Source organism: Molothrus ater, chromosome 1, assembly GCF_012460135.2.
Source record: "Molothrus ater isolate BHLD 08-10-18 breed brown headed cowbird chromosome 1, BPBGC_Mater_1.1, whole genome shotgun sequence".
NCBI classification, from domain to species: Eukaryota; Metazoa; Chordata; class Aves; order Passeriformes; family Icteridae; genus Molothrus; species Molothrus ater.
This window is the reverse complement of record NC_050478.2, coordinates 105,720,202-105,735,492: the sequence shown is the minus strand read 5'-3', so window position 1 is coordinate 105,735,492 and position 15,291 is coordinate 105,720,202. Positions and strand designations below refer to the sequence as shown.

Genomic DNA, 15,291 nt, shown 5'->3' with positions numbered 1-15,291 from the left:
AAGGAGAGCAGGAGACCACATGTGGCTGCATTCATTGTAAAGTCACAGAAGATTATCATGCATTAAAGAGGAGCTGCTACAGGGAGTTATAAATAACATCTCCTCCTATCAGCTTTAAAAAAAAACTACAGCTGCTGAAAATTCCCGTTTATCCAGTACAAACTGTGCTTCAGTGAAGTGTGTCCAGAAAGAGGACTTATCAAGGAAAGCAGTTCTGTGTTCCAGCTGACAAAGAGACAGAAAACTTTACAAGCAAAACAGAGTGTCTCCAGGTAAATTTGATATTTAAATAAATAAATTTATGCTAGTTAGAAACTTGACAGCAATTTCCAACAATCCCATAAATGTGATAACAATAGAAATCACTAAAATGTTTTGAAGATTATAAAACAGACCTAGAATGTTTATTATAAAAACAAAAATAGCCTTTTTTAAATACTTCAAGCACTAACAAATGAATATTTACAGAATCAAATAATAAAATACTTCCATGATCTCCTTTAGATCAGTGAACTGTAACCAGAAATTGTGAAGGAAATCAGAAATCTCTGTGAGAAACCCCATCACAAATACTACCTTTTCCTCTAAAACTTGTAATGGCTTTTGGCTGAGGTTCATCACACTGTTCTCCAGTGGTGTATGCACATCACTAGGTGAATTCACAGTCAAATAAACTGAGGCTGTGTCTGTACTGGCAAGTAAAGACTGATAGGAGTGGGCATGCAGAGCAAAGATACCAAATGTTGAGATCTTGATACACTTATGTGCATTTCAGGTAGGACCTACTCCAGGTTACCCCTAGGAAGGTAATATGGATGGAGCACACTAGGTATGCATGAGGTACCTCTGTATCAATATTCCAGATAGGATCAGCAGTTCACTTTTGAGGGAATCCTCTGATGGCTCCCACTTACCATCCAGGGTCTTGGAGTGTGCATAATGGTTTCCTTTTGAAGGAAACCAAACCCACAGTTACACCCCCAGAACGCCAATGCAGACAACAATTTCAGGCACATAAATATCCTGAGGCAAAGAAGCCATGACATAAGTTTTGGTGAGGTATAAACACAAGTGTTGCAAGGACTGAAATATCCTAGACCATGGCAATAATCACAGATAGATGGCTATGCTATAGAGTGAATTGTGAAACACTGTGCAGAATACACAGAATGGAGCTAGATGGCACCTTCAGAGTTACTGCTGAACTTAGGAAAGCAAAACAAGTTGGACAAGTGGACTCAACAAGGCAGCTCACTGAGTGAACTCAGTGCTCTGGAGAGAGGAGTGGACACAGTGCAGGACCAAGTCACACTCAAGAACCCTCTTTAATCTCCCAGACACAGACAAGCATCCATCCTGCTTTATACCTAAGTGACATACACTGACACCATGACACACCTCTGCCAAGGGAGCAGGCAGCTGTCTGCACAACTGCACACCTGAGCAGCAGCTGAGTAACCTATTTCAAAGCTGTCTGCAAACATAATTGTGACAAGGGGCCCACAAACACTAAGGAAACACTGCTGCAAGCACATCTGCTGTAATCTACTAGGAACTTGGTGGGACTCAGAATCCCAGAAACACAGAATCGGTCAGGTTGGAAAAGACCACAGAGGGTCATCTGGTCCAACCTTCCTGCCCAAACAGGGTTATCCTAGAGCACATGGCACAGAATTGTGCCCAGATGATTCTTGAATATCTCCAGTGAGGGAGACTTCATAGCCTCTTTGGGCAATCTGTCCCTCTCCACAGTCACCCACACAGTAAAGCTCTTCCTCATGTTCACATGGAGCTTACTGTGCATCAGTTTCTGCCCATTGCCTCATGTCCTACTGCTTAGAACCACCGAGGAGAGCCTGGCTCCATTCTCTTGACACCCTCCCTTTGGATATTTGTACACATTGACGAGGCCCCTTCCCAGTCGACTCTCTTTATTTCACTATGGCTGCCAGCTGTGAGGTGTCAGCCCCTGACACAGCGCAGGCCGCCACCGCAATCACTTTGTCCCCAGTGGCCCCACAACACATGGGCGCTGCTTTTCCCTTTTGTTTTTGGCCCAAGGACAAGGCTGGGGTGCCCAGCGGTGCAAACAGGCTGAGCCACTGGGACATTGCTGCCAGAGAGGGAGCTTAAAAATGGTCTGGTTCCAACCCCCTTGCCGTGAGCAGGGACACCTCCTGCTAGCCTAGGTTGCTCAGAGCTCCATCCAGACCGGCCCTGAACACTTCCAGGGATAGGGCATCCACAGCTTCTCTGGGCAAGAGAAGAATTTAAGAATTTCTTCCTAATACCTACCCTAAACCTACTCTCTCTCAGTTTGAAGCCATTCCCCCTAATCCTGTTAATAGGCGCTCTTGTAAACCCCCTCCAGTCCTTAGATGCGTGTTTTAATTAGTACCGTCTCTGCATTCCTTAACATTCCCACACGGCAGCCACCCTCACAGGCGGCTGCGCATGCGCGAACCCCGCCGCTTTCCGCCCTGCCCGTTCCGACTCCCGCCGGAAGATGCCCCGTCCCCGCCGGGGGAGGCTGGGCCGGCGGCGGGCGGGGCGCAGCGCGCCGGGGCGGGCGGGACGGGGCGGTGCCGCGGCGGTGCCCGGCTGTGGGCGGGTTCGAGGCTCGGGCTCGCCGCCTCCGCCAGCGCCGGCACGTCGCTGACACCCTCGCGAGGTAAGCTGCCGCCGGCACACCGTGGGGCGGGAAAGGGGGCGCTGAGGAAGTTGCTCTCCCCCACACTCCGCCCCCCACCCCACCCGTGTCCCGCCGGGTCCCGTCACCCCCGGCTGCCCCGTGCCCGCTGCCCCCCGCGCCCCCGCCCGGGGCCGAGAGCCCGGCGGCGGCTCCTCCCCGGGCCTGCCCGCCGCTGTCGCGGGGGGAGCGGGCCGGCCGTGCCCGCTCGGGAGCGGGAGCCGTGGCGGGCGCCCGGCCTTATCCCGGCACCCCCGCCCTGCCCCCGGCGGCCCCGGCCGCGGGAGCTCCCGGCCGGGAATGGGGTCCCGCCGCCAGGCCCTGCCCTGGGAGGGCTGTCACCGCGGGGCGCTGGGGCGGCTGACACCGGGCCACGTTTGGAGGCCTTCCCTTCCCTTCCCTTCCCTTCCCTTCCCTTCCCTTCCCTTCTCTCCGTCCTGAGTTGTGCCGAAGGGGCTGCCAGGTGCTGCCGTGGCCCTCAGCCGGGACGGCTCAGGTTCGAGATCCCCGCGCCCTGTCCAGCTGGTGGGCAACCTGCCTCAGCCCCTGCTCTAAAGACTGGGAGCTGTGCGGCTCGCGTTTCTCTGTTTTGTTCGTTTGTTGGTTTGGATTTTTGGGGTTTGAGGTTTTTGTTTGCTCTGTTTTATTTTCGGGGTCCCCCCTCGCCCCGCCCCGTACTTCTTGCACCAAACCTTTCTTTGCTCCCGTTCTGGTTTGTTCCTGCACTTCTGTGTCTTCCCTGCTTTCCATAATCCGGCTTTTACTCGAGGGTGACTTCTCCAGGGCAGAGACTGCCAGTTCTGGAATGTCTGGAAAAGACTTTGCTCTGTTGTACAAAGTATTAGTAGGAAAGAAATTGACGTTCAAGAGGTCCGTGGGAGGAGAGTGTATTTTTTAGTTGCCTGAGAAGGAGTACCAGCGAGGGAAGTTTTGTACTTTCTGTGTTGTACTTGTAAGTCTTCCCCGAGTGTGCCATGTCATGTCTGGAAAAAACCAAAGAAGGTCCGGGTGTATACAGTGTCATGATATTCTCAAATTCTGAGGGTCGGTGTTGTACTCAAAGAGACCACAGACCTATTCAGCAGCTAGGGCTGCTGTTTTCAGGATGAGTGACCATACTGCATCTCTGATGGGTTTCCTTTGACTGGTGGAAACCCATAGACATGTGAGGTGTCGTGGAGTTCATGAGCTATTAGAACGTAGGCACACAAATTCTGCTACCTACTTCATTAGGAGAGACATGAAAATAGTACCACAAAAAGTGCTGTTAGAGATTGCTTTCCTGGGTAGAATTAAAAATAATATACCTCAAATATGGGTTGTTTATCATGTATCTTCTTTAAAGGAGAAAGTCAGAAGACAAAAAATTACTGATTTTGCATGGTTAGAAATGCTTTCATAAGTGGATAAATGAAAATGAGGTTAAGAACAATATAAAGTCTAAAGAAAAGAAAAAATACAGTTGTTTGCTTTTTCCTTTTGGATAATGATGAGTTACTAAAAGGAGCTTAACATAAATATCTTTATAGTTGTTGGAGAAAGACATACATTTGTCAATATTGGAAGTCATACTTTAGTTGTAATGAACTGAAAGTGTCTGGTCTGTGTTACAAAACTGGTGAATTGTTCCTGTTTGGCTTTAAAAATGTGTCAGATTTAACATCAGATTAGTTAAGGTTTGAAAAGCAATGTAGTTTTATAGAAATCTGTATATAATATAATCTGTAAGTCTGTCAGTGACAAAAATTAATAGGTAATTCGTGGTTGAAAAAGGTGTTGTGGAAGTTCTGACCCCTGAGTCTTCCAGTAAACTTTATTTTGTAAAGTTGTTAGTGAAACTTTATTGAACAATTATTACCTATATCATAATACAATAACGGTGTCTTTGAATAAGGGAACTGAAAAGTTTCACAAGTCAGAAATGTATAAGAAAGGGATGATCAGCCAAATCTGTGAAGATATTTTTATCAAGAATCTCTGTTAGCTTTCAGACTCTTGTGCAGAGTAACTTCTGCATCGTTAACATCATTTCAGTTCTCATGAAAACATTGTCTTTAACTGCCCAAGGCAAATGTCTCTAACAGTGCTATTTTCTAGGCTTTCCATCTCTGATTTGTAGCTTAAGTCATATTAGAAGGAACAGTTGTAGGTGGTTGCTGATGTCTGTGAAATTCTGTTGTCGCAGCCACAAAACTTGGTAACTGAGTCTAATGGATTTATTCCCTGTTGCTGTGAAGCACAGGATTGACAGCAGTCCTACGTTTTTTGCCAGCTCTGAAAGAGAGCAGCACACTATTTTCTGGAAAAGGGTGAAAGACTGAGAAACTTCCTTTTGAATTGTACTGTTACTTACCACATTTCAAAAGGTAAAAGGATAGCACTTAAGACAGCAAAGTGCCAAAAATTGTTGGATATGGAAATAAAAAATAAAATCTGTCTGTTGTTTTTTGGTTGGTTGTTGGTTTGGGTTTTTTTTTTTAGCTCCTTATCAATGAAACTCTAAAGCTAAGCATTGTTTGAGGGGATGGAAGAGGGTGGAAATGCAGTCTTGAATAGGAAGTTATGAAGTGTTAACTGCATGAACATTTTCTGTTCTTCATAGGTGGCATGAAACATCCTGTTTGCAAGCATATGCATAAGGAATGCTCTTGTCACACCTTGATAAGTTACTTTGGCCTAAACATCAATTGCCTCTTGTAAAAACCTGTAAGTAAAATAAGTGTAATTTGATTTGAGATTGCTTTAATGATTTACTTTCTGATCACACCATGATCTGACTGTAAAAGGAAAGTGAATATATAAAAATGAAAAGTTACGATATTTGGCAAAGAGTCTCAAAGCTGAGTTGCTTGTTTTTTTACAGAAATGGCAGCTCAGAAAAGGAAGTCTACGTTAGTAGAACCTTCTGCTAAACGTCCAAAGCTGGACAAGAACAGCAAACCATCTTTGTCAAAGAAGGAAAAAGAAGTGTCAGATACAAAACATGGCTCAAATAAATCAAAGCCCAGTCAGTGTGCAGTGCAGGAGAAAGCTGTGCTCAAAACCTCTGTCAAACCAAACAGGTGAGTGACAAAAAAATTGCATAATTCTGCATTATCTTGATAGACTACATTAGTGCAGAAACAATATAAGCAGAGGGAATCTGAGTTAAAACTATTTACTGAATTATTCAGTAAATAGTTAAATAGTGCTAGAAGGGGGATCAGATTTAAATCATTATGTATGCTGACTGCTACATGAGTTTTCCCTGCAACCATCTGAGTGCCTTGAAATCGAGAAAGACCTCCTTCAAAAAAGTTTCTGAAGGAAAAATAAATCTAATATTATCTATCTGTATATATGTAACTCATACTTCATTTGAAAGTCACAAGCATCAGTGATTAAAAACTTCTAGAAATGTTATAAAGTATTGATCTGGGGTTCATAGTTCAGTCTTGCCATGCATAAAAAACATTAAATACAGCACTTAATAGTAACTAGGTGGAAGTGACTGCCTTTTTGGGATAATTCTTGAGCAAATTATTCCAAAAATACTGAAAGTATAAGATCCAGTGTTTTTAAAAAGAAAAGAAAGAGTCAGAGGAGGAATGAAAATAATCTTACGACAGATTGTACTTTCTCGATGCTGAAAAAAATATTGTTTGACTCTTTCAGTAATAACACCAATGAACCTGAAGCAGGAACACGCATGACTACAAGATCATCAGCACTCAACTCAAATAATAAAACAATACCTGGCAAAACAGTTCAACAGCAGCAGCCTAAATCTGCAAAAAATAAGGAGGTATGCCAGAAAAAATCTGTGCAAGAAATTTCCAAGTCAAAGTGCTTAATTGCACCAAATGAGCCAGTAACAAGGAGATCAGAGAGACTGCAGCAGTTAACACATGTGCATGTTCCAGCAAGATCCCTGCGCAGCAGAGAAGTTAAAGAAGAAAAAGTCCCAGAAGTTAAGCACAGTAGCCAGGCAAAAAAACAGACTCACAGTGTTGCAGCAAAACCACTGAAATCTGCTGGAGGGAAAACGGAACAGAAAAACACAAAGATAAAGCCAAACAATAAAAATGAGGATAAAGAAATACGTGTAGGAGTGACCAGCTCTCTGAAAGAGAAAAAGTGCAAAGCAGACAATAAAAAGGATAATTCCAGTAGCTTTCAACAAAGTGTTCAAGGGTCCTCGTCATGTCCTGCTGAGAGTCTTGAAGAAGTCAAGAAAGACCAAGTGGGCCATGTATCTCCTAATTCTAGCAACACAAAGAAAGTGGAAACTGATTCTCTTAAGCCAAATTCTTCAGCATCTAAGGAAAAGCAACAAACACATCAGAACATAAAACCCAGTACAAAACCAAAAAATACTTCACAGCCATCTGTAAGTGAGACAAATGTGGCTGACCAGCCAGAGAATGATGCAAAATCCAAAAGGGTGAGCATCCTTGAACTTTGTGAAGAAATTGCAGGTGAAATTGAGTCAGATACAGTGGAAGTGAGAAAAGATTCCCCTAATGCAGAGGATAGCAAAGCAGAAGAAAAGCATGATGACACACAGTTACAGCAAAGTGAAATGCTTACTCAGAAAGAACCCAGTCAAAGTACTCAGTGCAAACGGTTTTTCCCTAGCAAAAAAGCAATGCCTGTCAAATGCACTCTGAATGGTAGAAATAACTCCTCAAACAAAAACTCTAAATGGACCAAAATTAAATTGCTGAAAGCTAGTAATGTCAAGCAAAGTAACTCAAATTTTCCAAATGTCCCCAGGCTTCCTTTTTTAAAAGATTTCCCTGAAGTTTCAGAGGCAAGTCAAATGGCTGCAGAAGCAGAGCTTTCAAAGGCACAAGGCAAGCTGTCAACAAGACTCTTTGAGAATGAAAGTACAGCTTGTGCACAGGAGAAATCACATCCTTCATCTGAAAGAGCTGAAGCTAAAGAAGTGACGTTAGAAACAAAGCAGCCCACAAGGAAAGGTGCAGAAAATGGTCTGTTGCCTAACTTGACAAAACATTTATGTGAGCCAAGACCAGATGAGGTAAGTTATTTTAATTATGGTGTATAGTGGGAGGGTGTTCTAAATCTATTCTGTTTTCTGAGAATCCCATGCTCAGAATTGTTTTAACAATGACTTTCCTTTACAGTAACTTAAAATTTTCAAATGTATTAGAAATTTACTGCTGTAATGTTATAGACGGGTGATAGTAAGCTGAAAAATTAATTGATTTCACCCTCCTAGATTCTGTTGTTTAACTAAATGTTGATCAATAAAATTTTGTGCTGGAGCCAAAGGTTGTATGGATTCATATGGACACTTCAGCTTCTCTGTTTTGTTTTGCAAAGGTGTATTACACCTTTGGAGTAAATGAACTTGTTTTCCTCTCATTTCTTTATCTGAATGTGTTTCTACTAAAGTTTAGGATTTTAAGGATAACTGTACTCTATAGAAAATATTTTACAAGCTTACATATAAAACGAAAAAGATTTTTTGAAATTAATATCACAAACTTCATTATCGACTAGCTAATAATTTGCATTTTGTCTACTTAAATTAACATAAAACTGACGCTGTATTCAAAACTTCAATACTTAGTTCAATTAGAGGTTTTATTAATTGGTTAAAAGTATTGAATAATTTGGACGTTTTTTAATTTAATGTTTTCTCTTTTGCTTAGAACTTTCGATTACATTTGGAATCAAGTCCAGAAAGTTCTCCTGTAAAGTGTGTTACAGCTCCTAGACCACCAAAACAATTAAAAAAAGAACCCAGAGAAAGTGAGCCTCAAGGTAACGCTCTACTGCAGATTTCTCTACTTGGTTTGTTCAGTTCTGTAGGAATGATAAGTCTCCCTTTAAGAGGAATGGTTCACAGACTAAGGCTTAGCTGGTGCAGAACTAAACTTCAGGAGTTGGAAGTTTTGACCAGGGGGTTTTGTGTTCCTTTGTGTCACACCCAAGGCCACTTGAGTAGCACTGAAATGTGCTTTCTTCTCTGAGCTGTGGAGTAGGAAAGAGGAGAAACCCAACCAAATTCTTTCCTTTTCCATGTAATAAAGCAGTAAAGCTTGCATATTTCAGTTGGCTTCTTCTCTTGGCTTGGTTTTTCTTAATTCTCTGCTCTCTTTCCTTTGAATAAGTATCTACATTTGTTTCTTCTAAAATTTTCTACTTGATTTTAACCAAATTATTGATTGAATAATCACTCCCCTGTTTTTATTATGTAGTCTTCATTTATCAGCCTGTGAATGCAGTTTGTCAAAGTTTATGATGAGTGTGATGTGAATATTTTGACTAAAGTGCATTTGACTAAGAAATACTGTCAATAAATCACTAAGTTGTCTCTTCATTATTTTTTTTTTTCTGTTCTTAGTGGTGAGGGGTATGTTCTTGGATTTTCATGTATTTTTTTAATCTGACCCTTAGTTTGAGTGCACTGTATTATTATCTAGCTTTACTAAATAGCTGGAGTTTTTTGCCTGTCATTGTAGGATACTTTTGAAGGGTAACTACTCTTCATTTCTGTTACAGAATTTAAAAAAAAATTCTTTCTTTTGCTGTTTTTGATTGTTTCTTTTCCTTAAGTGTTGTAGAACATGCCTCAGATGGGGCATACTGTACATTTATGATTCTAATAAAATACAGACAGCTATTTATATGTGTGTCAGTGTAAACATATTTAAACTCCTGTGTAGTTTACTGCTGGCTTTGTTTAGCTTCTGGCAAACTGTCCTGCAGAACTGCTGTCAAAATGTTGGAGAAAAATGCCTTTTTTCTAAAGTGTATTTGGAGAACCATGTGAATACTGCCTCAAACTTGAATATTTTTTTATTGGCCATGAACAGATTGCAAAATTGTTTTGAATATCTTTTTTGAAAATTACTGTTTGTGTAACTCAAATTTGTTTTGCAACTAAAAACTTTATAATGAAGTTATAATCTTTGATTAATTGTAGATTTGGCTCCCACACAGTTGATGCAAACTTCAGTAACAAGTCAAACTTCTGAATCTGAGAACAGGTATGGTATTTCATACATTATGAAATTACAGTAACCTTGCATGGATAGAGTTATGAAAGAATTTATTATAAAACAGTTCCTCCCAGCCTCAGTTTTCAGTTTCAAATAAGTGACTTGTCCTTTGGAAAAACAGACTTTCATTTTATCCTATTGTTTAGGGATGATTTTGCTTTGGTAAGAAAATAATTAAGATATTTGTAGCTGCACATTTATTTCAAAAAGTATTATTTAACAGAGTTGGGAAAACATTTATACTGGTTTCTTCCTCAAATCAGATGAGAACCAGGGAGTAGGGGAAGGATTTGCCATGTGATTTTCATGTACCGAATTATTTCACTTACATCTGGAGGAGTTTTTCTACTCCTTGTACTATGGGAGTGTTGTACATGTGAACTTTTTTAGGTGAGGAGGAGGAGGTTTAATTCAGAATTTTGTGACTGCTGTGAAATGTCAGCAGCCATTTTAAAAAGTTCTTAGTACTAAATTTGTCTTACAGTTCAAGTTTGTATTTTAGCCTTAATCACATTGACTGTTACCATTTTTGAGCAGTTCTGACATAGGCTCTGGTTTTAGCCAATTACAAGCTTAAGACAAAAATTTCTTTGTACCTGATACCTTGAGCAGTGGTCAGTGTGTTGTTACTTTGTTCTGTATTCATAATGGGGACAAGAAGAAATGTTTCAGGTAATTTTCAGTACACCTCTCTGAAGCCAGATTAACTATTTTGACTAACCAGCCCTTTTGTACATGTTGAAAAACTCTACTTCTATGGAACTTCACAGAAGATGATTGGTAAGGTAGATGCAAACTAGTTAAATGAGTAGTTTAAAATGTACTGATAAGCACTGCAATAACTTTGATTCTTTATATTTTTATTCTCAACTGCCAAACAGGTTTATGGTATATACTTAAATTTAGTACCTTTATTACCTGAACAAGCTCATATCGCTTTACTATTAATCTGGATATATATTTTAATTCTGAGACCTTTCTTACCCTGCTTTCTATATGATATCCAAGATTTAAGCCATCATTCTTCCTGTGGTAATCCTGCCATAAAATAGAGTAATCTGTTACCTGTGTGCATATCTACCATGTAGCTGTCTTTAGGGCTTTGTAGGAAAAGACAAACCTTGAAGTAGCTATATAAGGCAATTTTAGGGCACATGAAGGGAATAAAAAAATTACTCCTGATTTAGCACAAAATGCTGTTTTAAAAATGTCTGGAAGAGTTAATTTTTTAAAAAGCTCACTAGATTAACCTGCTGCCTGTGCTACAGGAGGTGCCACAATTAAGTTTGTTCAGAAACAGAAAAATATGTAAATACCTAGTTGAAGTATGTGTATTTTTGTGTGTGCTTTGCTTTGGCAATCTCTACGAGTTTTATCCAAACCTGGAACAAATGTCAGTTTTTTCCCCCTGAATATAGGAGCACGTTTTGGTGATAGTTTATTTTATTTTCCAGTGTTTCTTTCAGCTATGACAAGGAGAGGTTTTAACTGAGTAAGATCGCAGTGATACCGATGCATTTATTCCTTGGGTCTTCCTCCCTTCACTGCCACCTGTTAGAAGAGGACAAGTTTGAATTGTAGGGATTTGACATCTGACTTAGATTTGTGAGAATATATTTGCGTGGTCTGCTTTAGCAGCCTGATGTGTGATACTAAATCTTACTTTGGAAATACAAAGCATTAGGCACCATTGGTCATGCTCTGATAGTGCCTCTTTTAAATGCTGGTATTAATGGTTGAGGCAAGCCTACCCACTTGATAATAATTTTTTTTTCAGAAAAAATTGTAATTAGGCTAGTTGTAATTGTAATTAGGCTAGTTACAGACTGTGTTTTTGATTAATCCTTTTATTTCCTTATTTTTCCATTTGATTTGCACATTAAAATATACCAGGACTGTATTTTATTTAATTAATTTGGATTTGCATCTTGGTAAAGTTTGTACTAATCACAAAGTTTTGAGTATCTAGCATGACGTGTATAAGCAGTTCCATTTTTAACATGAAATATATTTGTATTTCAAGGGCTCCATTGTCAAATCCTTCATTAGCATCAAAATGCAGTAACTTGCCATCATCTGAGGAACCTATTCAGAAGCTAAAAGAAGCAGGAAAAGATGGTGATAAGCAGCTGATCACAGTAAGTAATACCCTTTTAGAAAGGCTTAGAGCTTCTTGAAGAAATTACCTCTGAATTTGCAGTGCTGTGGTTTAACGAACTTGTCTAAAAATCGTTACTTATACATACTACTTATCACTGTTTAAATGACTTGTAAAAGTAGAACCTGTACTAGATTGCCATTCAGTGTTGATGGGAAAATGGTGTCAGCAAACCTTAATGTTTTATATTTCTTGTTAAAATAAGTTTCTGCAGTTTTTAAATAGAATGGTTTTTCATTGAAAATAGGCAGGGAGAGTGAATATGCCTTTACTTATGTGTAAATTCTCAGTTTCTTAAAATTTCAGAATTATAGGGGGAGGTTCATCTGGTAGATCGTGTGCAGAATTATTATCAACAGATTTGTTCCTGTGTCATTTAAGTGTCCATTTTTCTGAGACCAACCTGAAGATTTCCCAGTGCATGCATGTATTTTTACCATACTATTTAAGCAGTAGTACCACTTGGGTTATTTATTCTTACCCTTTTGGCTATTAGCTACAAAATACAGGTAAAATGAAAACATGAAATGAGAAGGGGAGTGACACAGTTGTTTTGTTGTCGTGCAGGATCACACAACTTGATTGTGAGACAGTTGGAGTTTTTGATTTTGTTTTGGTTTGTGTTTTCAATAATGCACGTGTCAGATAATCCTTGAGAAATGAAGAGCTGGAGAGGGAGAGGAATCCAGGCCATTAGGAAGGAAGAAGTTTTCTTATGAAATTACACCTCTAACATTTATTGTAGGATGTGTTAGTAAATTCTTCTTTTTTCATGTAATACATGGATTATACATGTGAAAATATTAACTGAAATAGAACCAAATGAATTCTGAACACTCTGTTATATCCATACTGAGGCATTTTAAAATCAGAGCTTCTGAGATATAAAGTGATAAATATATCCTCCGGTTGTCTGATGTTATACAAATCTAGGCATGTGAATGCCCAGCCACAGAATAACTGAACTGTGTCTTAACATTTAAGAGATATTTCAGTTACTGTCTCTTTGAAATCCATTTTACCAACAGAATTAAAATGAGTTATTTAATATCTTAACTACATTAAAAGGTCTGTCAGAATATCCCTTTTCATTTCTGTGAAACTTAATTTTTACTCATACAGTGATAGAACTTGGCTGAAAAGTTGCTAGGATCTTTGACATGAAGAAATACAGAACTTCCTGCTTGGCTACTGAAGAGGGCTTGTGTAGCTCTTTGCAGTGTTTATTATACAAAGAGATTTTTTGCAAGTTACTGATTATGCTGGTAGTATCCTTATATTCAGCTAGAATTAGGAGAGTAGTATTTTTTTCTTCAGGTATACAACAATAAAAGCTATTTACCAAGCAAAATTTTAAAGAAAGGTTCATTGATGAAGAACAATGGAGAAAATGAAGAACGGGAAAGAGTTGTTTTGTGGTTTTCTATGTGTATTTCTGGAAAATGCAAGTGGGTATTTAATTTCTAAATGTGTAAGTAACAGCTTCACAATATCTTACATATTTCAGCACTTGATGCAAATCCAATTCACTTTGATTTCATTGAGTTCAGAGTAAGCTTTTTATTGTGTGGAAAGGGAATTTTAATAATGTCTATATTTCAGTTTACCCAGACAACATTAGCTAGAGTATTGGTCTGTTATTCTTTTACCTTGGGAAAACTGCTTTTTTGTCAAAACATGTAGAAGAACCCAAATATTAGTTAAGCCACTTTGTTAAATACTGTCCTTGACCTTGGTTACAGTGGGGATGAGACATAGCTATGTTTAGAATAGTTTGTGCCAGCTTCTAGAGGTGAAAAGTGGCTAAATTAATGTCTAAATTACCAGACTTCCCTCCTACAAATACTCAAAAGATTTGGGATTAAATGCATATAATAAAATGTGGTACTTTTTGTAATTAATGGTTTTGCTTGCAAAACCATGGTGAGTTTTTAAGAGGTGGATTCTGAATGGCTGGGCTTATTTTTCTATTATTAGTAGTAATTATTTTCAAAGGTGTTTATGTAGTTCCACAATGCTCCTGTGAGAACAGAGAAATTAGTAATTTGGTTTAAAAACTGCTGAGATTGAAATTTCTCCTATGTGGAGAACAGTCTCACTATGCAAGGTCAAATCACTTAAATTAGCATTTATAGTGTCTAAAAATTATAGTTAATAGCTAGAAATCATTTTTATTTCAAGTTTCTGGCATGGTGTATTAAGAGAAGGAGTTTCATTGTTCTTTACCTTGAGCAAAGTTGGGAAGTCATGCTTTTATTCTTAGCAAGAGACATTTAATTAGAGCTTTGTTACACTTTTAAAAAAAACTAAATGCCTGAAAGATGCAATTTAGTGCTCTCCAGTATGAGATCTGATTCTTTTGGAGATGTGTCAAGCCAGTCCATCTTAATGTATGTACAGAATCCTTTTTTCATTTTGTAACCAAAGCTGAAAACTAATTTTTTATTTGACTAGTGACATAATGAAAAATTTTTGTTTTGCTGCTCGTTTGCTGCTGAATTTTCCTTGTCTTTTATATAAAAGTTTGACACTTGTCCTTTTCAATTTTTTGCGGTATCTGAGGCTCGGAGTCTGGAATGTTACAGTATTGTCTGTGTATTCTAATCTTTTTGGTCCCTGAGCTATATTTAGAGATGTGTTGTGGTAAAACTGGGCTTTGTTTTTCACAATATGCTTTGGGCTTTTTATATTTAATCCTTAAAGATGTATCTTAGCTTTCTTCTTCTCCCATATGGTTACTAGAATGAATAGATTAATTTTCTTTTTTTTCTTAAGTAATATAATCTTTAACAAGCTTTAAGGCTATTTGAGTAACAGAAGTAAAATAACACAAACTCTGTTTGTAGAAGAAATACTTAGTAGCTGCACTTGCACCGTTTTCTTTCCTAGTACACATCATCTAGTTATCTGGGCAGCTTTCAAACATAAAATTATCTCATTTTGTAGAAGTACATCTGAGTCAAATGATGAGTTTTTTCTGTTCAGATTTGCTTGCTGTCACACATCTTAAAAAGCAAGTCTCTTCAGAGCATAGAACTTAGCTGAGAACAGAAAAGCATCTAATGCTCCAAGACACTTCATAAGGCAAGCAGTGCCAGAAAACACTGGTGTTTGAAGTGATATGCAAAGACATAGGTTCAGACTAAAGAGAGTCTGAAATTATCTCTTTTAGGGGAAAGAAATCCCTCTCTTTCTTTCCCCACTCTTGGGGGAAAGAAATTAAGATCAAGGCTGAAAATTCATTGTGTTCCAAATCCGTGACTTGGTGTTTGGTGAAATAGTCTGTTCTGAATATTTGTGAACTTCACCCTCTTACACTTCATTTAAATGTTCAGTTGGTAGGTTGTCAGGTTGCATGAAGCACCATAGGAAGCTTTGTAGAGTAATGCACTAAAATTGTTCTTGACTTTGCAATTACTTGAATGTGATTT

General features: G+C 38.9%; 1 protein-coding gene across 2 annotated transcripts in view; it reads left to right on the top strand.

Moving 5' to 3' along the window:
- The first annotated feature begins 2,636 nt into the window (after positions 1–2,636).
- ESCO1 (establishment of sister chromatid cohesion N-acetyltransferase 1) overlaps positions 2,637–15,291 on the top strand; it is a 32,976-nt gene continuing 20,321 nt past the window's right edge. For both annotated transcript variants that reach the window (XR_004981659.2, XM_036398795.1), the window contains exons 1-7: positions 2,637–2,671; positions 5,292–5,395; positions 5,553–5,751; positions 6,344–7,712; positions 8,350–8,461; positions 9,627–9,690; positions 11,726–11,840. Coding sequence is in view for 1 of the 2 variants with exons in the window: in XM_036398795.1 (XP_036254688.1) it covers positions 5,555–5,751; positions 6,344–7,712; positions 8,350–8,461; positions 9,627–9,690; positions 11,726–11,840 (1,857 nt within the window). In the remaining variant the exon portion in view is untranslated. The remainder of the gene's footprint in view (positions 2,672–5,291; positions 5,396–5,552; positions 5,752–6,343; positions 7,713–8,349; positions 8,462–9,626; positions 9,691–11,725; positions 11,841–15,291) is intronic.